The 26235-nt window shown below is 41.8% G+C and overlaps 1 protein-coding gene across 7 annotated transcripts in view; it reads left to right on the plus strand.

Moving 5' to 3' along the window:
* ZMYM4 (zinc finger MYM-type containing 4) overlaps positions 1 to 26235 on the plus strand; it is a 120494-nt gene that overhangs the window by 24500 nt on the left and 69759 nt on the right. For 6 of the 7 annotated variants that reach the window (XR_011470220.1, XM_070404702.1, XM_070404706.1 and 3 more), the window contains exon 2: positions 5344 to 5389. Coding sequence is in view for 4 of the 7 variants with exons in the window: in XM_070404702.1 (XP_070260803.1) it covers positions 5344 to 5389 (46 nt within the window). In the remaining 3 variants the exon portion in view is untranslated. Of the gene's footprint in view, positions 1 to 5343; positions 5390 to 20645; positions 20717 to 26235 lie in introns of those variants that run through there. The other variant, XM_070404704.1, reaches the window with a different exon arrangement.

A 26235-nucleotide genomic window follows, 5' to 3' on the forward strand; every position in this document is an offset into this window, starting at 1 on the left:
TTGTATATCTCTAAACGCTTTTGTTTAAAAAGTGTTCATTTTTTTTTATGAGTTTCTTTTTTAGATAGTCTTTAGAATGGAGTTAAAACTTCACTTTTTTATAGCCCCAGTTAATTGTCAGCAGATGTAGACACATCTGATGTACTAGTGCTAGGAAAGAGAGTTGTGAATTCTCCCTTGTTTAGGAAGTTGTGTGTGTGGGTTGTGTGAGATGGCATCATTAAAGAATTGTAACTAGCTTACTTATGAAATCTGAGTAGGTGTTTACTATTGGATTAAGACTGGAAATGCTTGAGCACAGTGCACAGTGATCCAGAGGCATAAAACTACCTGAAAGATTGGGTGAGCTACAGATCATCCTATACAATAAAAGCCTAAAATGCAGATTGTCCCCTCTACTGGGAATTCGACTGCTTGCTATGACATACGCCTACCACCGGGGGCGGGGGGTGCGGAACATGGTGGGCGTCGGTGACACAGTGCTGGCAGCGGGCGGCAGTGGAGGTGCTGCCGGCCCCAATGGGCCCCAACAAGAGCTGGACCATGGTGGGATGGTGGAGCAGGTGAGCAGTTGGCGCCAGGCTAAGGCGGGTGCGAGCGGGGCTTGATCGCCCCGACGATTGACCTGCAGATAGCAACCAGCGGCAGCGGCGGGGTGTAGGGGCCTGATGACTCAGGTGGAGGGGGATGTGTGGGGGCCCGGGGACCCAGGTGCTGCCCAGGGCCTAGAGGTCAGCTGGGACCTGCCCTTCCATGCCAGACGCTCGTGTTTCGATTGTTGGCCAGGCTTTGGGACCGCACCCGTGCACAAATTTTGTGCACTGGGCCTCTAGTTTATAACAATAATAGCTAGAGCAGTGGTCGGCAAACTCATTAGTCAACAGAGCCAAATATCAACAGTACTTCTAAATAGACTCGCCCAGGCCGAAAACCGACTTCTGCTCATGGGCCACGAAGTTTCAGTCGCACTGTATGTGTGCACCCGCACATGGTATTTTGTGGAAGAGCCACACTCAAGGGGCCAAAGAGCCACATGTGGCTCTCAACCTGCAGTTTGCCGACCACTGAGCTAGAGCATTTGCATTGGGGATGGGGATTTAATTGGAACATGAAGGCAGGAAATGATGAAGGCCAGATTTTGGAGAATCAGATGTTTGGGCTTTTTCCTGGGGAGCCTTATTCAGAGATGTGTGTGTGTTTGTCCCCCAACCTCCATTTATTTTATAAAATAGAGGTGTAAATAGTACTTATTTAATGAGACTTTAAGGATGCTAAATGAATTAAGTAAATTTAAAAGGTGAAAGCAGTGCCAGGCACAGTGTGAGGGTCCTGATAACTGTTAATCACTAGTTAGAATGATTTAGGAACCATTGCCTCAGGTCACCTAAAAAGTTCCATGGTTGGGCACTTGATAGATACTAGAATCACAGGTGGTTAGTAACTACTTACAAAGATTAATCAAAATTTAAAAATGAAAACAAGTCGTAACCGGTTTGGCTCAGGGATAGAGCGTCGGCCTGCGGACTGAAAGGTCCCAGGTTCGATTCCGGTCAAGGGCATGTACTTTGGTTGCGGGCACATCCCCAGTAGGAGGTGTGCAGGAGGCAGCTGATCGATGTTTCTCTCTCATCGATGTTTCTAACTCTCTATCTCTTTCCCTTCCTCTCTGTAAAAAATCAATAAAATATATTAAAATAAATGAAAACAAATGTAAAATAAAACAGCAAAATGCAAATTTAACAATGAGATAACTTTTTTTTCTTGCCTATCAAATTGAGGAAGATGGTAGAGAAGTTCTTGAAACAGCTGAACTCACCTTATTGATATATCTATCTATCTATCTATCTATCTATCTATATATATATATATATAGTGCTTTTAATGGGCAGTTTGGTAACATCTATCAAAAATTTAAGTGCTTTCTGGCTGGTGTGGCTCAATTGAGTGGCATCCCATGGACCAAGAGATCCACAGTTGATTCTCTGTCAGGGCACATGACCAGGTTGCTGGCTTGATCCCCAGTGCGGGGTGAGCAAGAGGCAGCAGTGGTGGCGGGGGGCGGGGCTACTCAATGTTTTTCTCTCCCCCCTCTCTCTAAAACCAATAAAAGCACATTAAAAAATTAAGTGCCTATGCTCTTTAATTTCATGACTCTACTTCTTGGAATTGATAATAGACATATGATCAAACATACAGTCACATAAACACACACACTGACATATATAAGCCAACTTATGCTATATATGTATCCCACGTTCAGAGGCTGTTAAATTGCGTTGTTTACCCATATCTTCAGAAAAAAAATCACTTCTGCTGTTGTGGTAAATAACCTGCTTCCCTCTTTTTTTAAAAAAATATATATTTTATTGATTTTTCACAGAGAGGAAGGGAGAGGGATAGAGAGTTAGAAACATTGATGAGAGAGAAACATCGATCAGCTGCCTCCTGCATACTCCCTACTGGGTGTGTGCCCGCAACCAAGGTACATGCCCTTGGCCGGAATTGAACCCGGGACCCTTGAGTCTGTAGGCCGACGCTCTATCCACTGAGCCAAGGCAGCTAGGGCACCTGCTTCCCTCTTTATAATGGTCTGGCCCTCTAGCAACTTCAGCAGGAAATTATAGCTAATTTGCCTACAAACATCAGGTGGTCATAATAGTCTGGCCACTCAGTGTATATACAATGATAACAATTACAATATTTGGAAAAAAGCTTGAAACAACCTAAGTGCCCATTTATATCTATACTAATAATAGAGAAATATGCAAATTATCCATTACAGTGTCATGTCACGACTGTATCAGCAGGCTGCGTCCCCGCCCTCTGGTCAGGCAGCTGCACGGTCTGGGGTAGGATAGGATACGATAGGAGGCGATAAGAAAGGAGAGGGAGAGGAGGGCAGCCCTGCATGCAAACAGGCCAAGAGGAGAAACAAATACAGAAAGGGAACATGAAAAAGACGCAGGAATGGAAAAGGGAAGGAAATGCGGGCTGCATGTGGGAGGGGGTGATGACCGCGGGGGGTGGGGGGGTGGGGTGAGGGGGCGCGGAGGGGGGAAGCAGGTGCGCCTGGTGAGGGGCGGGGCAGGAGCCCTACCCAGACATGGGAGGAGGGCGGTGTCCCCGGGTGTGGGCTGAGGCCTTCTGGATGGAGGCGCTCCTGCTTCACAGCATCCTCGCTGGGCCGGGTGTCCTGGACAGGGAATGGGAGTAGGATGGTGGCAGGGAGGCTGGGGAAGTGGAGGCCGTGAACACCTGGCAGGGGCTGAGCCCTGGGCTGGGGATTAATGCCCCTCTGAAAAGAAGCTTTAAGAAGGGAAGGAGGGAGAGAAGAACTTTATAAAGGAGTCAGCAGACAGCAAAGTTAAAGAAGGAAAGAAGATGTATGAGTGAACTGTAGGAGCTATAATGAAAATCAAGTATTTGTGTACTAGGGACAGATTTTAAAAGTAGGAGTCAGAAAAGAAAAAAGATAAATGATAATAATTAGGCAGGTAGATAGATATTAAAATAGTGGAAGTAGATAAGAATGTATGAGAAAGGTAGGATGAAAGAGAAAGAGGGAGGGAAGAAAAGTTTTAAAGGGGAGCTGGTGGAGCTTAAAAGGAGAATGGGAAGAAGGAAGAAATAGGGGAGGGAGGAAGTGAAGAAAAAAATTAAGGTGGGAAGGAAAAGGGAAGGTAGGGTAGGGGTAAAGATAAAGGAAAGAAGGGATGTGGGGAGGAAGCGAGGGTAGGAGAAAGATGGGAAGAAGGATGATGGAACAGAAGTAGGAAATAAGGAGGAAAGAAAAGTTTATAAATGATGAGTCAGTAGGAAAAAGTGTTACATAAAGGAGAGAGAAAAATTGTGTAAGAGGGAGAAGCCAATAAGGAATTTAAATACAGTTGTGTGTGAAGGGGATAAGATTAAAAAAAAAAAGTAAATAGGGGCAACTAGGCCGGCAGGGGAGGGCAGTTAGGGGGATCAGGCCAGCAGGGCAGGGCAGTTAGGGGGACCAGGCAGGCAAGCAGAGTGGTTAGGGGAGGCAGACAGGTGAGCAGTTAGGACCCAGAGGTCCTGGGTTGTGAGAGGGATGTCCAATTGCCAGTTTAGGACCAATTGGTTGGACACTTAGCATATTATGCTTTTATTATATAGGATTTCCTTCTTAATTTGATTAATAATTTGAAGGAAATACTCTTTAGCATGTTGAGTAATTACACTTTTTTCTATGTATTTGTGAAACTATCAAGTGGGAAAGCCCTTATACAATACTTGTGAAAACCCCACATGGTCAAATGACATGATTATTAAGAAAAGCTGAAAAAAACATGACTTTGGAGTATATTACTAAATTAAAAATGACCTTCTTGTATTAAAATGTATAGATACAACTGCTACTGTCATTTAGCATCATTTCTCATAGTATTTCTGTAGTATGTTAATAAATGTTATCCTCCAAAAGGGTTCTGTGGTCAAATATGTTTGGGAAATTTTGTGTGAAACAAAGCAGTATCGGGGTGAGGTATGTTTGGGAAATGCTGTGTGAAACAAAATACTACAGTTTCTTTAGTTTGACTTTTTAGTGTTTAGTTAATTAACAACCATTATAAATTACTAAAAAGTTGTTTTGTATTTCCTATATTAATTTGATGACAGAACTTTTCTCAGAACATCTTGCAGGTTTGCATAACAAATGCTGAGAAATGCAAAGTATAGCATATGGTTAATAAAAAAGATTGAGAGATTATACAGTATAAACACATCCTCAAATGACTTCATTTTATTCAAGATCATTTCCTTATAACTTTCAGATGCCATAAGAACTTAACTTGTTTATACATCAACCCGCCTATGGTAAAATTGGTCTCATTATACATCATTTCACTTAAAGTTGCAGAACCTATCAATGATGTTAAGTGAAATCTTACTGTAAAATATGCTTGGGCGTATGGGTATCCCAGGATGTTGATTGTTCTGTTTAGTGTTGATTTGGAGTTTTGCATAGTTCTCAAGAGATGTTAGTAAGTTCTCAGCAATTGTTTATTGAGAGCATGTATTGGCTACATTTATTATTATAAATATATGTGATTCTCTATTTTGTGACATAAAAGTGATTTTAAAAAACTAAGGTTGTTTTTTTTTTTTTAATAGTGAGGGCATGCATTTATCTCTTTATTTTTGGTTTGTAGGTTTTGCTTATTCTAAATTTTATTTTACTCTATTTGATGGTATTTCTGCTTTTGTAAATTGGAGTATTCTGGGTTGAAAATTATAGCTTTTGGGGGAGTTGGGAGGGATACTAAAAAAATGCTAGAAGAATATGATGGTAATGTTATTTTTCTCTTTTTGCTTTTTCAGTTTGAGCAGAAAACTGGTGCAGTTTTTGATGAAATTGTAGAGAACTGTAAGTACCATTTTAGAAAAAAAATCATGTATTTATATACATAATACAGATAATATATAAGCCTAGATAGAACATTTATCTATAACAGATTTATCTAAATCAGTTTGATTTATTTGAGATCTCATCACACTTTCTTAGTATATTGAGCAAGTTAATCTGAATTGTAAACCTTAATTTTTAAGGTTGACATATAGCCACACTTTGTGTATGTGTGACGTATATAAAAGTTTATATACCTCTTAGTATATAAACTTAGTATTTACAGGGTATCTTAATTTTCTCTTTATATTTTTTCTTTAATATATTTTATTGATTTTAGAGAGGAAGGGAAAGGGAGAGAGAGAGAGAGAGAGAGAGAGAGAGAGAGAAACATCAATGAGAGAATCATTGATTGGCTGCCTCCTGCACATCCCCTGCTGGGGATCGAGCCCACAACCCAGGCATGTGCCCTTGGCCGGAATTGAACCTGGGACCCTTCAGTCCACAGGCTGGCGCTCTATCCATTGAGCCAAACCAGCTAGGGCTCTTTATATTTTTTCCATGGTACATGGTTTTCTTTAAAAAAATCTGTTTCTTATAATTATAAAACTAATACATTCAATTTTACAATACAAAAATGAATAAAGCTGAAAACCCAAGCCTTTGTTTTTACCACTCTCCAAAGATAAACAGTTTTAAAAGTTTAATATATATCTTTCCCAATATTTTTTCTGTGAATGTATGTGTTTCTATATATGGTAGGTGCGGTTTATGTATGTATGCAGGGAATTATATGATTTTTTCTTATTTTTTAACTCAACTGCCTAGATATCGTTCTATGTCAGTGGATTGGATCTACCTACTGCATCCTTTCTAACAGTATTGTTTTCTAACTCAGTATTTTTTTTTTGTATGGCTGTACTATAATTTAATTACTGTCCTCTTTTATACATATATATATTATTTTTAATTTTTTCTCTATTATAAGTAATATGCAATATGTATTCCTATATACATCTTTGTGTACTTGTTGAAGTAATTGATGAATCATCGTAGGATATTCATGCACTTGTTTATGAAGGGTAAATTTTGTCACCTATAATTCCTAAGTTGGGAAATGTGTATTTCTTTTGTTTTTTAAGTTTATTTCATCCAATAAGATATTGTGAGTACCATCTTTCTCTTTGAAATTAGGTAATATTGGTGATAACAGTTTTTATACTACATATTGAGAGGTAACTAGCTTTCCTGATCTTTACTAGATTTAGTTGTCTTTTTCTTGCATGCATGAAAGTAAATTAGGCTTCAGCTAGCTTATCCAGAAGAAACCTCAGAAGTGTATTGGAGTACTTCACAGAATTTAGGGACGGTAGAGAACAAATTTCCTCCAGGGAACTCAATGAGAGGAGACCATGTGCCTGTTCTGTCTATGCTGCTAAAAACAGTTATGTTCCAGTGACTTATTTCTTCTGTATGCCCATTTTAAATTTCAAGTTCCTAGGAAAAAAATTATGATTGTGCCAGCTTAGATTTGATGTTTATCTTTGACCCAATCATCTGTGGTCAGGAAAAGTAAGGTTACAAAGTAAAACATGGCTGTTAGGAGGTATCCCTCAGTCTCTACTACTCACTTTCATCAAATAATTTTTGATTACCTTTTTCTCGACATGCCTTTGCTCAAGTCTATATACTGGTAGTGATAGAAATTAATCAAATAGGTTTCTAATGAAGGTTTGAATCTGATGCTTTGTTTGTTAAAGATGTTGAATAACAACTATCTTAAAGTGGTAGCAGGAATCTTAATGCATTAACCAAGCTGCTGTACTTGGGTTGCTATACCAAGTATTTGGAGTTTATGTTTCTGATGCCTGGTGCTTTTCTGTTCCAACCCCACTTTTAGGGTGGAGGTTTAAAAGCAGGGAACTTTATACCAAATATTGAGTGCAAATGGTGTGGTAGAGATTGCCCTATATCTCCTTTCTGGAAGATTATCATTAAGGGGTTGTTAAAGGTTCTGGAGGCAGAGAAGTGAGTTGCTTGGAAGGGGAAAGTGGCCTCTCTCCATGAAGGGGATTCAGGAACATAGCTACCTATCTAATAGATATAAAGGCAGACTGCTGCCAAAACCGGTTTGGCTCAGTGGATAGAGCGTCGGCCTGCGGATTGAAAGGTCCTGGGTTCGATTCCGGTCAAGGGCATGTAACTGGGTTGCGAGCACATCCCCAGTAGGAGATGTGCAGGAGGCAGCTGGTCGATGTTTCTCTCTCATCGATGTTTCTGACTCTCTATCTCTCTCCCTTCCTCTCTGTAAAAAATCAATAAAATATATTTAAAAAAAAAAATAAGTAAATAAAGGCAGACTGCTACATAGATGGTGTTTAGGAAGCATCTAATTCCCGAGATGGTCATTCAAGGTATACCACTTTATCTTGGAGCGCACATCTAGAAAAAAGGAGATTCACTGTTTCTCAGGCAAATAATGTGTTAACTATCCTACCTAATAAAGAGCTAATATGCAAATGGTCATCACGCCCTCGTGCCTTCGCGCCAGGGCCAGAGTACCTGAAGCTCCGCCCCCTGGCGCTGGGGCCAGGGGACCTGAGGCCATGCTCCCTGCCCGGTGGGGCTTGACAGGGGACCTGAGGCTGCGCCCCCCCACCCTGCGGGAGTTGGGCCGGCCGGGTCTGGGTCTTGCTTGATTTCAAGGAGTGCGCAGATGGGTGGGGACTTGACTCTGGGTCCTGCAATGTGTCCCAGACTCTGACAGGAGGGAGATTTTCATATACATTTTACTAATTTTCTTTTATCTCTGACACTTCTATTATAGAGAAAGGGCAAATAGCAATATTAAAATATTTCCTCTAGCCCTAGCTGGTTTGTCTCAGTGGATAGAGCGTCGGCCTGTGGACTGAAGGGTCCCAGGTTCGATTCCAGCCAAGGGCACATGCCTGGGTTGTGGGCTCGATCCCCAGTTGGGGGCGTGCAGGAGGCAGCCAATCAATGATTTTCTCTCATCATTGATGTTTCTATCTCTCTCTCCTTCTCCCTTCCTCTCTAAAATCAATAAAATATATTTTAAAAATAAAAATAATAAAATATTTCCTCTAATTAATTCCCTTTTAATAGGCACAAATTTCGTGAACTGGGCCACTAGCCCTATATAATAAAGAGCTAATACGTAAATGGTGTTGCGCTCGCACATCATCACACCCTCATGCAGTCACACTGTAAGGGCTCATACACTCAACACTGAGGAGAGAGGAATTGGGACCAGCCAGGCACAAATGAGTTCCTGAGAGAGGAATGGGGACCAGCCAGGCACAGATGATTCGTGAGAGAGGAATGGGGACCAGCCAGTCTGTGCCCCGGCAGAGGGACAAGCTGCCTGCCCAGTGGTCGCGGGCGCCAGCGGCTGCACCTCCGTCCCGGGACAGGGACAAGCCACCTGCCCCACGGTCCTGGGCGCCAGCGACTGCAGCTGTGCCTGTGGCCCGGGAGAGGGATGAGCCACACACCCTGCGATCCCAGGTGCCAGTGGCTGCGCCTGCAGCCCTGGAAAGGGACAAGCTGCACGCCCTGCAGTCCCAGGCACCAGCAGCTGCGCCTGTGGCCCAGGAGAGGGACAAGCCTCCCGCCCTGTGTTCTCGGGCACCAGCGCCTGCGGCCTGTGTGAAGTCTCCCACCCACTGTCCCCTGTGGCTGCGGCCGGCCTGGGTAAAGCCGGCCTGGGTCTTAGTTGCCTGCAGCCAGCTAGAGGGAGGGAAGCCTGGGTCCTGGGTGCCTGCGACCGGCCGGAGGAGGGAATTTTGGGTTCCGGGTGTGGGGCGAGGCAGAGGCTATTAGGGGCGATCATGCCATCAGGGGAGCAGTTAGGGTCGATCAGGCCAATAGGGGAGCAGTTAGGGGTGATCAGGCAGTCAGGCAGGGGTGGTTAGGGGCGATGAGGCAGGCAGGCAGAGGGGTTAGGGGTGATCAGGCAGGCAGGCAGGTAGATAGGCGAGCGCTTAGGAGCCAGTGGACCCAGATTGCGAGAGGCAGTTGGACATCCCCCGAGGGGTTCTGGATTGGAGAGGGTGCAGGCCGGGCTGAGGGACCCTCCCACACCCGTGCACAAATTTTTTGTACCAGGCCTCTAGTCCAATGTAATAAAAACCTAATATGCAAATTGTCCTCTTGGGCAGTCATTGGACTGGGATTTTGACTGGGGACCGGGAGTTTGACTGCTTGCTATGGTGTGCGCTGACCACCAGAGGGTGGTGCCAACATGGCGGGCGTTGGTGACATGATGCTGGCAGCAGGCGGCAGTGGAGGTGCTGCCAGCCCCGATGGGCCCTGATGAGAGCAGGACCACGGTGGGATTGTGGAGTAGGTGAGCAGGCAGCGCCAGGCCAAGGCGGGTGAGCGCAGGGGCCTGATCACCCCACTGATCGCCCTGCAGATGGCAAGCAGCAGCGGCGGCGAGGGGTGGGGCCACCACCTGGCTCCCAGGCACTGAGGGAGAAGGGGCAAATAGCAGTCCTATATAATAAAAGCCTAATATGCAAATCGACCAAACAGTGGAATGACAGGTCACTATGATGTGCACTGACCACCAGGGGGCAGACGCTTAACGCAGGAGCTGTCCCCAGCCCACAGGCCCCAGGCCAGCCAAGGCAGGTGCCAGTGGAGGCCCCTGATTGCCCCACTGGTGGACTCCAGCTGAGGGAGGTGACCAGCAGTGGCTGTGGGGGGCGGGGCTGTGTGAGGCCTGTCAGGTGAGTGCCAGCAGGGGTCCCCCGATCGCCCTACATATTGCCCCACAGATAGGCCCTGATCGCTGGCCAGGCCTAGTGACTCTACCCATGCACAAATATCATGCATTGGGCCTCTAGTATTAAAATATTTCTTTTCTAATTATTTTCCTTTCAATGTGCACAAATCTGTCCTCATCCATAGGTGTATGATTTTTGTCCAGTCTCTTCCCCCAACCCCCACACCCCTTTCCCCCCCGAGAATAGTCAGTCCACTCCCTTTCTATGTCCCTGATTCTATTATATTTACCAGTTTATTCTGTTCATCAGATTATTTATTCACTTGATTTTTATATTCACTTGTTGATAGATGTGTATTTGTTGTTCATAATTTGTATCTTTACCTTTTTCTTCTTCTTCGTCTTTTTAAAGGATACCTTTCAGCATTTCATATAATACTGGTTTGGTGGTGATGAACCCCTTTAGTTTTTTCTTATCTGTGAAGCTCTTTATCTGACCTTCACTTCTGAATGATAGCTTTGCTGGGTAAAATAATCTTGGTTGTAGGTTCTTGGTATTTATCACTTTGAATATTTCTTGCCACTCCCTTCTGGCCTGCAAAGTTTCTGTTTAGAAATCAGCTGACAGTCATACGGGTACTCCCTTGTAGGTAACTGACTGTTTTTCTCTTGCTGCTTTTAAGATTCTCTCTTTGTCTTTTGCCCTTGGCATTTTAATTACGATGTGTCTTGGTGTGGTCCTCTTTGGATTCCTTTTGTTTGGGGTTCTCTGTGCTTCCTGGACTTGTAAGTCTATTTCTTTCACTAGGTAGGGAAGTTTTCTGTCATTATTTCTTCAAATAGGTTTTCAATATCTTGCTATCTCTCTTCTTCTGGCACCCCTATAATTCGGATGTTGGTACACTTGAAGTTTTCCCAGAGGCTCCTTACACTATCTTCATATTTTTGGATTCTTTTTTATTTTTGTTTTTCCAGTTGGGTATTTTTTGCTTCTTCGTATTTCAAATCTTTGACTTGATTCTTGTGATCCTCTAGTCTGCTCTTGGAACTCTGTGTAATATTGTTTATTTTAGTCAGTGTATACTTAATTTTTAGTTGGTCCTTTTTCATAACTTCAAGGGTCTCACTAGATTTTTTGAGGGTCTCACTAAATTTATCGGCGGTTTCTAGAAAATTCTTGAAAAACATTATAACCATGGTTTTGAACTTTATATCCAGTAGTTTGCTTTCCTCCATTTCTGTCATTTGTGATTTGTTTCTTTGTCTCTGCATTTTTAATGCTTTCCTGTGTTGATAGAGTGGCTTTGTGTGCTAGGTGTCCTATAGGGCCCAGTGGCTCAGCTTCCCCAATTACCTGAGGTGGACACTCTTGGTGCACCCCTTTGTGGGCTTTGTGCACAGTCTTGTTGTAGTTAAGCCTTGATTGTTGTAGGTATCACTGGGAGAAATTGACCTCCAAGCCAATTGGCTGTGAGAATCAGGTGTGTCTGCAGTGGGAGAACTTCTGTGCTGGAGACACCCTTCTGGGGCAAGACTTGCTTCAGTGGGGCTTTGGTGCTCACTGAGTCTGCCCCCTGAGTGTGTCCCTTGTGGATCTGAGTTGTAATTTGGACGGTCCCACTCTGACCACTGGGTATACGGGCTCTTGGATCTCTAAGGAGGTGCTAATTTAGCCTCTGCCTGAGGCTACCCAGCAGGAGCTATGGAGAGATCTGCAGAGTCTTCTTCTTTGTTTGGGGTTTGGAGGTGCCCAGATGAGGCCAAGCTGTGAAGCAATGCAAGCTGCTGTGGGGCCTTGGGCCTTCTTTTGGAAGTTCTGGGTCTCTCTGACCCATCTGTTTGTTAGGTACTTTTCAGATTGCAAAGGGCCAGACCTTTCTTATGCAAAAGCCTCTGCACACAGCTTGGGTGGGGCAGGGTCTCAGGGGATCAACAGGGCGGAGCAAACAGCTATGGCTGCTCTTCAGTCCTACCCTAAGAGGCCCCGTGTCTCAGTGTCCCACGGTAATTGCTGCAAGCACCTATGAGAGAAAGCTGCTCTTGAGCTCCGACCGATGCCAGACAGTCCAGTTTCTCCCCATATGAGTCTGGGTTCCCAGAGACTCACCCGAAACTGGAGTTCAGAGCAGTCGGGAGCTTGAGACTCCCTCCCGATTGAAAAAAACAACCGTGTCAGCCCTTTCCACGTGCGCCGTGTCCTCAGTTGCCAGCCCTTTCCACTTGTGCTGTGTCCTCAGTTGCCAGCCCTTTCCGAGTGCGCCTCCGTATGTCTGCCCTTTACTTCCGCACCTCCTTTGAGTCTCAGTGTGCCTTTCTCTTTCCTTCTAGTTGTAGAATTTCCACTCAGCCAGCCTTCCTGTGCTTCTGGATGATGTCCGTTTTGTCTTTTAGTTGTATTTTTGAAGTGGTTGTGAAAGGCAGCAATTTCCGGTGTTTACCTATGCTGTCATGTTGGTTTTTCCCCAGTAGTCTATTTATATAAAATCCTAATATGCTAAGTGTCTCTCCAACTGTCCAACCAGTCGCTATGACGTGCACTTACCACCAGGGGGCAGACACTCAATGCAGGAGCTGCTGTCACACACACAGAGAAAAGGCACTGTGGACTTGGCACCCACGAAGCAACACTCGGCTTCCCCCAAGTGGGACACAGGCCCTGCCACCACCCCAGAGCAACAGCTCACCAAATCGCAGCTGAAGCTGCCTAGACCCCGGAATGGTTGCTGTGGGCACCGAGTAATAATGTCACGTAGTAAGCCTGGCTTCCAATCCTTTGCGACGACTAGTATCCTTGCAGTTTCTTCACCCCAGGAACGCAACTTGCTTTATAGCCTGGTGCAAACATTTCACACTTTAACCAAATGTTTGTGAAGCATTTTCCCTTGCCTCACCTCATTTGATCCTCACAGAAGTCCGGGAATAGGTAGACAGGATACTCAGTAGAATCCTTGTTTCTTTTCCTTAGTCAGAAAACGGAGATTTTGAAAGCTTAGAAACTTGATCTGACTGAAAAGAAGGAAGAAATGGTGGACCTTGAAAATGATTTCAGGTTTTCTCGCTGCACAGAATATAGTCAAACACTGCTGCAGTTAAATATTTTATCCTTTGTTCTCCCTGCTTGATCTACAATAATAATCTGCTTCATGTTGATATTTTCTGCTGTGTTGCTGACAATAACATGAAAGAGAAGTTGGGGTGCTTCACTGGGCTGGAAAAAGTTTAGCAAAATCAGAAAGCAGGTTTAATTAAGCAAGTTTATTCTATACCTATAAAAGGCTAAGCTGACTTGCGTATGCACAATACATATAAAGCTCTCGCTGGCGCCAGTCACATGCATGTGTTTCCATCTGTCATTGTCAATTGTGAATTTGGTTGACACTTCTATTATAGATAAAGGGCAAATAGTGATATTAAAATATTTCTTCTAATTAATTTCCTTCCAATGTTCACAAATTCGTGCACTGGGCCACTAGTCAAGAATAATACCATACCTACCATGTATTCATTGGCCAAGATTATCAGGACATGGGGCTTTAGATATTTGTTTTGTAGATCAAATTCAACCATTTTGAAACTTTCAACAAAATATAGTATCTGCTAATTGTTGGTACACATAAACTGATAGAGCTTAACACCATCAGTGAGGAATTTGGGAAATTTGGTTTAAACATGAAGTTGCATTGACCTTCAAAGATGTAGAGTTTTTAGTGAAAAGGATTTAAAAGAAAAAAGGCTTCAACATTTCATGCAAGTGAAAGAGAAAGTAGGGTTTTTCAACTTCTAGTTCAGTGGTTCTCAACCTTCCTAATGCCGTGACCCTTTAGTACAGTTCCTCATGTTGTGGTGACCCCCAATTTCATTGTTACAAATTGAACATAGTTAAAGCATTGCGATTAATCACAAAAACAATACGTAATTATATACGTGTTTTCCGATGGTCTTAGGCGACTCCTGTGAAAGGGTCGTTTGACCCCCAAAGGGGTCGTGACCCACAGGTTGAGAACCGCTGTATCTAGTTCATCATCTCTTAGGAGAATTTGTGCTGTGGATTTTATAAGATACATGGTGATACAGGAAATGACTGATACTGAGGATTACCTTAACTCATGTTCCCTTCACTCTTGCCAGTTAATGTGAACTTTGGAAGAAATTCAGATAGAATAGAGAAATTTTTAAAAAGTGCATTCCGATAGTTGCTTCTTTTTATCAAGGACATTTATTTAGTGGTTCTAAAAGAACTACCTGGTCATTCACCTATGGATAATTTCTTACTGTCATCGAACATAACAGATTTTACAACTTCAAGGGAAAAATAATACCATTGCTGAGTTGTTGAAGTATAGTTATATGAATTCAAAAAAATTACTCATTATTTTGATTACTTGTAATGTATAAGTTTATTTGTGGAAAATTTTGCATGCATTATCTTTTGTTTTTGTTAATCCTCACCAGAGGATATTTTTCAATTGATTTTAGATACAGTGGAAGGGAGAGAGGGAGAAAGGGGTGAGGGAAGAGAGAGGGAGAGGTAGAGAGACAGTGATAGAGACAGAGACAGCCAAACATACAGACATGAAGAGAGAGAGAGAGATACAGGTGTGAGAGAGACACATCGATTGGTTGCTTGCGGAAGCCACGTGCCCCAACCGGGACCAGGCATCAAATCTGCAACCCAGGTATGTGCCCTTCACCTGGAATCGAACTTGAGACCCTTTGGTGTGTGAGCAGATACTCTATTTAGCAACACCAGCTAGGGCTCCATGTATTATCTTTTAAAATTCTAATAATAAATTATATTAACTAGTAGATTAGATTCAACTATATATAATAGAAGCATGATAGAAATAAATTTTTTATATGGAAGAATTCTAGATCATGAGGTAGCTCTGGTTTTCTGGAACACATGGGCCTCTGGTTTTCTGTGTCACAACCTTAGCATATGGCTTCCATCCCCTAGTGTTCTAAGGTGTTTGCTGTATCTTCAGCCTGCTGTGGGGTAGGGAGGAGGGCAAAAAGGATCACTTCTCTACAGAATCAGCTTCTAAAAGAACTTTCCTAGAAATTATACCTCTGTACTTCGGTTTACATCTTATTAGCTACCCTAACTTCAAAGAAAACTGAGAATTGTAGTCCTTTAGCTGAGTCTATTGTTGCCAGTAATAAAATCAAGGATATCTTAGTAAGGGAACAGGAGAGAATTGTTACTAGGTATGCAGTCTCTTCCATAACAACCCTCCAGACCAGGGGTCCTCAAACTACGGCCCTTGGGCCACATGCAAATACAAATATTGTATTTGTTCCCGTTTTGTTTTTTTACTTCAAAATAAGATATGTGCAGTGTGTATAGGAATTTGTTCATAGTTATTTTTGAAACTATAGTCCCGCCCTCCAACGGTCTGAGGAACAGTGAACTGGCCCCCTGTTTAAAAAGTTTGAGGACCCCTGCTCCAGACAAATACTACAACTGTCTCTTTTATTAAGGGAGAAAGTAAGGCTTAGAGACATTATTTAACTTTTAAGTGTTGCAATCAGGACTTTTACTTAAAAATATGTATATTTACATTGATTTCAGAGAGGAAGGGAGAGGGAGAGAAACATCAGTGATGAGAGAGAATCATTAATTGGCTGCCTCCTGCAAGCCCCTTACTGGGTATGGAGCCGCAACCCAGGCATGTGCCTTAACTGGGAATTGAACTGTGACCTCCTGGTTTATAGGTCAGTGCTCAGCCACTGAGCCTTACTGGTTGGGCAGCAACCAGGATTTTTTCCTTTTTTAAAAAATATATTTTTATTGTTTTCAGAGAGGAAGGGAGAGGGAGAGATAAGAGAAACATCAATGATGAGAGAGAATCATTGATTGCCTGCCTCCACAATCAGGATTTTAATGCAGGTTTACCTAATTGCAAAGCTCCTCCTTATTAATCTTTTGTTACTTCTTTCGGAACTGCCTCCCTACTTCACTGGAATCACAAGTTTGTTTTTTTAAAAATATATTTTATTGGTTCTTCACAGAGAGGAAGGGAGAGAGACAGAGAGTCAGAAACATCGATGAGAGGGAAACATCGATCAGCTGCCTCCTGCACATCTACTGGGGATGTGCCTGCAACCCAGGCACATGCCCTCGACTGGAATCGAACCCGGGGCCCTTCAGTCCGCAGGCTGACGCTCTATCCACTGAGTCAAACTGGCTTCCACTGGAATCATAAGTTTTTAAGAAGAATTATTTGCTAGAAATAAAGGAACACTTTGTAATGTAACTTAGAAATATATATATTTGTAAAATATATTTTTTATTGTTGATAGTATTACAGATACCTCCCCTTTCCCCACCTTACCTCCCTGCCCCCCAGCTCTTCACTACCCTATTGCCCATGTAGAAATATTTTAATGAGTAGTAACCATGACAAGTTTTTGTGGCTGCCTATGCAGTGTCAATGGCATTTTGTTTTAATTGTAATATATCAATGCAGCTCAATTTTGAAAACAACTTGAGCAGTTATTTTGTTTTTCCCCCAGAACTACATATTTCTGTTTACATGATCTATTGCTGAGTGGTTGCAGGAATCACTCTGGGTGTGATTCCTGGTCACACCCAGAGTGATTCCTGGTGTGTGATTCCTGGTCACACCAAAATTGAGTGGTTGCAGGAATCACTCTGGGTCCTTCCAACATTGTAAAGGAATATCTTTATGAAAATATTGAAACCAAAGCCTAACGTTTTGTTTAGGGTGTAAACATGGGTACAAAATTGATATGACCTTATAGAATAACTAGAGGCCCAGTGCACAAAAATTTGTGCACTTGGGAGGGTCCCTCATCCTGGCCTGTGCCCTCTCGCAGTCTGGGACCCCTTGGGGAATGACCACCTGCTGCTTTAGGCCCGCTCCCTGGGGGGATTGGGCCTAAGCTGGCAATTAGACATCCCTCTGGCAGCCTGGGAGCCCTCGGGGGATGTCCACTTGCCAGCGAAGCGCAGGCCTAGCTGCAGTCGGACATCCTTAGCGCTGCTGAGGAGGTGGGAGAGGCTCCCACCACCACCGCTGTACTGGCAGCCGTCAGCCTGGCTTGTTGCTGAGCAGAGCTCCCCCTGTGGGAGCACACTGACCACCAGGGGGCAGCTTTTGCATTGAACGTCTGCCCCCTAGTGGTCAGTGTGGATCATCGTGACCAGTGATTCCCAGTCGCTCTGCTGTTAGGGTCAATTTGCATATTACCCTTTTATTACATAGGATAGAGGCCTGGTGCATGAGTGGAGGCTGGCTGGTTTGCCCTGAAGGGTGTCCCGGATCAGGGTGGGGGTCCTCCCTGGGGTGCATGGCCAGCCTGGGTGAGGGGCTGATGGCTGTTTGCAGGCTGGCCAAGGCCCTCAGTGGGGACCCTCACCCCATGAGGGTGTGGCCATCCTAGGTGAGGGGCTGATGGCTGTTTGCAGGCTGGCCACAGCCCCTTCAGGATAGGGGTCCCCGCTGGGGTTCCTGGCTAGCCTGGATGAGGGGCTGATGGCTGTTTGCAGGCTGGCCACAGTCCCTTTATATATTTTATTGATTTTTTACAGAGAGGAAGGGAGAGGGATAGAGAGTTAGAAACATCGATGAGAGAGAAACATCGATCAGCTGCCCCCTGCTCACCCACTACTGGGAATGAGCTAGCAACCAAGGTACATGCCCTTGACCGGAATTGAACCCGGGACCCTTGAGTCCACAGGCCGACGCTCTATCCACTGAGCCAAACTGGTTAGGGCCACAGCCCCTTTAGGGTAGGGGTCCCCACTGGGGTGCCTGGCCAGCCTGGGTGAGGTGCTGATGGCTGTTTGCAGGCCGGCCAAGCCCCCCAGCAGGGACCCTCACCCCATGAGGGTGTGGCCATCCTGGGTGAGGGGCTGATGGCTGTTTGCAGGCTGGCCACAGCCCCCAGCCACCCAAGCTCCAGTGGAGGCTTGCTGGAAGCAGGTATCTGTGATTTATTTAGCTTCTATAATTGAAACTTTGTTGTCTTTTGTGGAGGCCACAGCCATCCAGAGCAGGGGGGAAGCTTGGCTTCCTCCATCGCTGGGGCAACCAAGCCTCCTGCTTGCTCCAGCTCTGTGGCTGCCGGCTGCCATCTTGGTTGGGTTAATTTGCATATAGTTGCTCTGATTGGCTGCCGGGCGTGGCTTGGGCATGGCGAAGTTATGGTCATTTAGCATCTTTGTCTTTTATTAGTGTAGGTCAGCCGTGGGCAAACTTTGGCCTGAGGGCCAGATCCGGCCCGTTTGAAATGAATAAAACTAAAAAAAAAAAAAAAGACCATACCCTTTTATGATGTTTACTTTGAATTTATATTAGTTCACACAAACACTCCATCCATGCTTTTGTTCCGGCCCTCCGGTCCAGTTTAAGAACCCATTGTGGCCCTCGAGTCATAAAGTTGCCCACCCCTGGTGTAGATCCTCACCATTCCCAAGAAGTTTTTTGTTTACTAAAGATAGAATCTTTTTGAATTAAACAAATTATATTATGTTTTGAATGAATAAAATGGACAAAACTAATTTTTCTTTATCCCTATATTGTTTAAAGGTATATAGTTTATGCAAACAATTTGCAGCTATATTTTAAGATTATTATCTTTAAAATGAGTGGTTGCAGGGAAATTTTGTCACTGAAAAGAAGATACAAGTTGTTGTGTGTGTATTTTAGTTTAGGTTGATCAGTAGTATAAGAGACTGGTAAAGAATGAAAGTGCAGCCAAGCCGGCGTTGCTCAGTGGTTGAGTGTTGATCTGTGAACCAGGAGGTCACGGTTTGATTTCCGGTCAGGGCACAGGCCGGCGTTGCAGGCTTGATCCCCAGTGGCGGGTGTGCAGGAGGAAGCCGATCAGTGATTCTCTCACATCATTGATGTTTCTGTCTCTCTCTCCCTTTCTGAAATCAATAAAAATATATTTTTTAAAAAAGAATGAAAATACATTGTAAATATTTGGACATAAGGTGATTCCACATATAGGGTGCTCACCCATTTTCCAATGAAAAGATCTAAAAGCTAAAATTGTTCCCTTCTAGAATACATGTTCTCTTAGGTATAGGGATAAAGGAAGATTTCTACTGATCATTTGTTAATTTAATTATATACATAGTTAAACCTAATTATGTGAAGTCATATTAACTTAGGAAATATTGCTTTTCTCCCAACTATTTTATGAAAAAATTTTAAGTACCTAAGGGCATATTTTAGAAATTTGATCTTGTCATCACCATTGTCACTTTTTAAATCAATTAACATAGTTTTCTAGAGCCTACTGTCTGAATTGTTTAAGATGGAACATAGTTTAAATTTGCATTATAATAACTGGTATGTTCTGCTTAACTAGTAACCACCTGAAACCTAGTGGTGTAAAACAACAATAAATTTTGTTTGTTAATCCTTACTCGCTGATTTTTTTCCCATTGGTTTTTAGAGAGTAGAAGGGAGGGAAGGAGGGAGGGAGAGCGGGAGGGAGAGAGAGAGAGAAAGAAAGAAACAGAAACATTGATGTGAGAGAGACACATTGATTGGTTGCCTCCTACAGGCACCCTGACTAGGGCTTGGGATCAAACCTGCAACTCAGGTACATGTCTTGACCAGGAATCAAATCCAGGACCCTTCGATGTGTGGGTTGACGCTCTAATCGATGAGCAGCACTGGCCAGGGCACAACAACCATTTTACTATGTTTTTGGATTCTGTGACTCATATATTTACAAAGGGTATGTTGGAGATGCCTTGTTCTTGCCTCACAGTGTCTTGGGTCTTTCCAGAAAAGATTTGAAAAGTTCAATGACTTGGTGTTGGAATAATCTGGAAGTTCATTCATCCATGTCTAACCTGGTTTAGGAGACAAGGTCTTCCTATTGCCTTCCCTTCCTCATAGCATAGCGAACTCAGAGTAGCCATACTTTTTTTTTTTATGTTGGCCCAGGACTCCAAAAGCAAAAGAGTAATTTGGTGAATAAGGTAGAAGCTGCATCTTTTCTGACCTAGGTAGCTTTAGAAGCCACACAGCATCACTTCCACCACATTCTTTTGGCTACAAACAAGTCCCAAGTCTGCCTAGTTTCAGGCGAAGATATAGACCTCACTTCTTTATAGAAGGATCAAGGTCACATAGTAGAAAAGCATGTAGATGAGAGATACTGGTGCAGCCATATTTGGAAAATGTAATCAGCTATGACAGCATAAATCCTTTCATAGGATATTTTATTCTAAACCAGAAGATGGTTTAAAAGAAAATGTATTTGTATCTTCCCTAAACACAGCTGCATGAATCTGACATGTATGATTTTTTAAAGAGTAACTTTTAAACTTTTCTTGTGGCTTAGCCTCTCCTTCCCATATCATTGTCTCTATCCCCCCTCAAAACCCATGTCAACAGCTTTGTAGTTAGCCTTCCATGTTTTTCTCTAATGCTCATAAAATGATTATATACATAAGGATTTTGAGGGTCTTTATTTTATATTTGTTTAACAAATGGGATTATATACATAAATTTCTCTGCCTCTCTTCTGTCATTTAAGAGTTCGTGATATCCCTCTACCTCAGCAAGGACAGCTCCAACTCTTATAGTGTATCATGATTGAGATATATAGTAAGTCACTTTTGCCTTATTTTTAGGAATCCATGTTGTTTTAGTTTAGGTTTTTTTTTTTTTTGCCATGATAAACAATGATGCATTAAATTTTTTTATTCTGTCTTTATATATTAGTAGTTTTATATCTGTGGATAGATTTTAAAAAGTGGAAATTGTGGAGTAAAGGGTATGTGTAATTTTAATGTGTTGCTAGCCTGCTTTTCAAAAAATCTTTAATGCTTCCCATTCCCACCAGAAATGCATGAGGACAATATACTCAGTGTATATTATAGCTCTGTATATTTGGCAATCTGATGGGTCTTAAATATCAGTGTTAACTTTAGTTTGCATTTTGTTAAATTCCTATTGAATTTGAACTTAAAGAGCTTCTTAAAATGTATTTGTTTTTATTTTTTTAAAAATAGAATATATTGGGGTGACACTACTTAACAAAATGATACAGGTTTCAGGTGCACAATTCTATAAAACATCATCTGTACACTGTATTGTATGTTTACCACCTCAGGACAAGTCTTTACCCATCACCACTTATCTCCCCTATACCCTTACCCATCTCACCCCAAGTCCCCTCCCCGAGGCAATCACCACACTATTGTCTTTTATCTATGAGTTCTTCCCCCACTCCCCTACCCCTTTTGCTCTGAATTTAAGCAACTTTTAATAAGTTTAACATTTGTACTGGCTTCTGTATTGTGTAGTCATAAATATTTGTTAAATAAATATCGGCCTGGCTGGTATTGCTTAGTGGTTGAGCATCGACCCATGCACCAAGAGGTCACTGATTCGATTCCCAGTCAGGGCACATGTCTGGGTGTGGACTCCATCCTCAGTAGAGGCTCTGCAGGGGGCAGCCAGTTGATGATTCTCTCTTATCATTGATGTTTCTATCTCTCTCTCCCTCTCTCTACTTCTCTCTGAAATCAATAAAAACACATAAAAATACTTTAAAAATTTTCCTTTTCCCAATTTTTAAAGTGTTTTTTAATGCCAAGTTGTATCCTTCTTTTATATTGTAATAGGAGTTGTTTAAGGTGAGTCACAGTAAGCATGGTAAAGGATAATTCTGAAACGAGATTCAGGTATACATTTGAAAAGATAGACAATCACTTGATCATTCAGAAAATTTAACTTTTAGAATGTATCATCTAAAGTTCTTTTGATAATGTAGTGTAGGGGGGTTTGATTTCTCATGGTTTATTTTCTTTTCTTTGCGTCAACTTTTCTGAAACAAATGTTTTTAACATAAACTTGACATTTTAACATCAGGGTTTTCAGTCTTGGTTAAAAAAGTTTTCCTTACACCTTGATTATATGCTATTCTGGAGTTTCTTGGAATATTAGAAAGCTGTTTTCATAAAGTGGTAAATAAACACAAAATACTAAAACATGAGATATTTAAAAAATGGCAACAAAAAAACCTTGGATTGACCACCCAGCTTTAAAAAAATGTACATTATTGTCATGCCTTTGATGGCAGTTCCTCAGTCCAATTTTGTTTTCCCCTCCAAATAGCCATTTCCTGAACTTCGCTTATGTTTTGCTTTTCTTTATAGTTTATACCACATTAACATTATTAATCAATATATAGTTTAGTTTTGCTTCTTTATGAACTTTATATATTTCTTTATTTTTAAATATATTTTTATTTCAGAAAGGAAGGGAGAGGGAGAGAGAGATAGAAACATCAGTGATGAGAGAGAACCATTTATCAGCTGCCTCTTGCACGCTCCACACTGGGGATTGAGCTCGCAGCCCAGGCGTGTGCCCTGACCGGGAATCTACCCATGACCTCCTGGTTCATAGGTCAATGTTCAACCACTGAGCCACGTTGTCTGGGCTTCATATAATAATTCTATTTTAACCATTTTGAGGAATGTGAGGAACTGCCATAATGTTTCAGTAGTGGTTGCATCATTTTACATCATACCAGCAGTGCACAAGGATTCCAATTTCTCCACATCCTTGCCAGCTCGTTACTTTGTATTTTTGATAATAGTTATTTTAATGGGTGGGGGGTGATATTTCATTGTAGTTTTGATTTCCTTTTTTCTAATGATTACTGATGTTGAGCATCTTTTCACATTTGTATATCTTCTTTAGAGAAATGTATATTCACGTCCTTTGTCCACTTTTGAATTGTGTTTTTTGTTGTTGTTGATTTGTAGGAGTTCTTTATTTATTCCGGATAGTAACCCCTATGTGATAACGTGATTTGCAAATACTTTCTCCATTTTTGTACATTGCCTTTTCATTATGTGGATGATTTCTTTCTTCTTTTTTTAAAAAATTTATTTTATTGATATTTTACAGAGAGGAAGGGAGAGAGATAGAGAGCTAGAAACATCGATGAAAGAGAAACATCGATCAGCTGCCTCCTGCACATCTCCCACTGGGGATGTGCCCGCAACCCAGGTACATGCCCTAGACCGCAATCGAACCTGGGACCTTTCAGTCCGCAGGCCGACGCTCTATCCACTGAGCCAAACCGGTTTTGGCTGGATGATTTCTTTTGATGTAGTCCCATTTGTTTATTTTTGCTTTTGTTGCCTGTGTGTATTTTTTAAAATCCTCATCCAAGGATATGTTTATTGATTTTAGAGACAAAGGAAGGGAGGGAGAGGGAGAGAGAGAAATGAACATCGATTGGTTGCCTCCCGTATGCCGCCCTGAGTTTTGAATCTGCAACCTTTTGGTGTATGGGGTGACTCTTTAACCAACTGAGCCACCAGGCCAGGGCTTGTTGCATTTTTGTGCTTATTGTACTTTTGATGTCATATCCAAGAAATCATTGCCAAATCCAGTGTCATGAAACTTTTCCACTATGTTTTCTTCTATGAGTTTTATAGTTTAGGTAGGTCTTATTTAAAAAATATATCACAATTTAACATTATTTTACTGTTTATATACTTTCTGATTACAAATCTTTCCTCTATGAACATTCTTGATTATGTTTTTTGATACATACAAGAAACTATCATGTATGTAATTCCATGTAAAATCTATTTCTTAAGGTGGGTCTTTGTCAAAAACAAGTTTAAAGTGTGTTGCTTTAGGACAGTGATTGACAACCTTTTTCTGGCCAGATAGTAATATTATTTTAGGCTTTATAGATCATACTGTCTCTGTTGCAATCATTTGACTCTGCTTTTGTAGTGTGAAAGCAGCCATAGACAATATAAAAAGGAGGCTAAATTTTGAATTTAACAATTTTCATGAGTCAGAAACAATTTCTTTTGATTTTTTAAATCTCTTAACTGAAAATTATTTGTTGCTTTAGGGTTATTAAAAAAAACAGGTGGCATCTAGATTTGGCATGCAGGGATAGTTTATCTCTTCTTGCTGTAGGGTATACCAGTTGTACCGGTTAATAATGCGGATTTTGTAATAAAAAAACACGATAATTTTAAGAGAAACATCAAAAGTGCTTTATTCAAAGTAATGTCCATCGCTAGCTACACATTTCCCCCATCTTTTGGGTAATTTGTGGATACCGTCCCAATAGAACTTTTCTTGTTTTGAGGCAAACCATTCAGAGACCCAATTTTCCACTTCTTCGTACATTTTGAAGTGCTGCTGAGAAAGTGCATGTGCCATCGATCGGAACAAGTGGTAATCTGAAGGAGCAAGGTCTGGTGAATACGGTGGGTGGGTTAATACTTCCCAGGCAAGATCTTTTAACGTGTTTTTTTTTTTTTTTTTTTTTTTTTTTTTTAGAGGAATAGCATTTTTTTTAAAAATATATTTTATTGATTTTTTACAGAGAGGAAGGGAGAGAGATAGAGAGCTAGAAACATCGATGAGAGAGAAACATCGATCAGCTGCCTCCTGCACACCTCCCACTGGGGATGTGCCCGCAACCAAGGTACATGCCCTTGACCGGAATCGAACCTGGGACCCTTCAGTCCGCAGGCCGACGCTCTATCCACTGAGCCAAACCGGTTCCGGCTAACGTGTTTTTAACTGGTTTTGGAGTGTGTGATGGTGCGGTAGCATGAAGCAAAATTACTTTACCGTATCTTCTGGCCCATTCTGGTCATTTTACAATCAAAGCGTGGTTCAAATTGATTATTTGTTGTCAGTATCGATCAGTATTAACGGTTTCACCTGGTTTTAGAAGCTCATAATACACCACACCTTCCTGATCCTACCAAACGCAGAGTTTTGTCTTCTTCCCGAAGCGATTTGGCTTTGCAGTCGATGTTGATAGTTGACCTGAATCAACCCATGATTTTGTGCATTTGGGATTCTCAAAATAAGTCCACTTTTCATCACCAGTCACAATTCAATGCAAAAAAGACTTCCTTTCGTGCCGTTGAAGCAACATTTTACTGACAACTTTACGGTTTTCCATTTGTCTTCCGTTCAGTTGATGTGACACCCATTTTCCTTGCTTAAAATCTTTCCCATTGCTTGTAAATGATCGGAAATTGTTTGCTGAGCAACTTTTAAACTTTCTGCAAGTTGTTTTTGAGTTTGACACGCATCTTCATCCAATAATGCTTGTAATTGTTGGTCTTCAAACTTTTTCAGTTGACCTGGACGTTCTTTGTCTTTCACATGGGAATCATCACTTTTTTTTTTTTTTTTAAATGTATTTTATTGATTTTTTACAGAGAGGAAGGGAGAGGGATAGAAAGTGAGAAACATCGATGAGAGAGAAACATCGACCAGCTGCCTCCTGCACATCTCCCACTGGGGATGTGCCCGCAACCCAGGTACATGCCCTTGACCGGAATCGAACCTGGGACCTTTCAGTCCGCAGGCCGACGCTCTATCCACTGAGCCAAACCGGTTTCGGCAAATTCGACATTTTTAAGCGTAAAAATATCTATGATGTTAACACCTTCAGCAAATTTGACATAAGAAGTTTTGAAGCTTGATGTCAATACAACAAAATAGCATACATATCAAATCGCATATATCTCAACATATGTGTAACTCCATCTATTGAAAAAAATCTGCATTATTAACTGGTACACCTGGTATATGGGGAGATGATTGCTTAGGACTTAGCTGTGTTCACTCTCAACTTAATAGAAATATAAAACTTTTTTCCTACATAGTTTTATACATTTATACTTGTGCTATTGGTTAGAGTTTTGGTCACTGTGCATATGTCCAACAATTGATATTATCAGACTTTTAAACCTTGTGAATATGGTAGGTATAACATGAAATTCATATTTTTATAAAATTGGATTTCCCTGATTAATAATTTAGTTGAATACATTTTCATATTTGCTGGTCATTTCAGATTCCTCTTTTGTAAGATGACTGTTCAGGTAAATCTATTGTCTATTTACTATTGGGTTGTTGGTATTTTCTTAAAGTGTAGTTCTCTAAATATTATGAAGAATAAACTTGTCAGTTGTAGATATTACAGATAACTTTTCTTAATTCATGACTGGTTTTTAGAAATTCTTTGCATAAGCAGATATTAATTTTAATGTAGTTGAATGATAACAATTGTATCTGTCTCTTTCTTTGTGGATTGCTTTTTCCCTCCATTATATTTA

The sequence above is a fragment of the Myotis yumanensis genome, unplaced genomic scaffold (genome assembly GCF_028538775.1).
Source record: "Myotis yumanensis isolate MYYU_CA2020_CCGP unplaced genomic scaffold, mMyoYum1.0.hap1 SCAF_2, whole genome shotgun sequence".
Lineage (NCBI taxonomy): Eukaryota > Metazoa > Chordata > Mammalia > Chiroptera > Vespertilionidae > Myotis > Myotis yumanensis.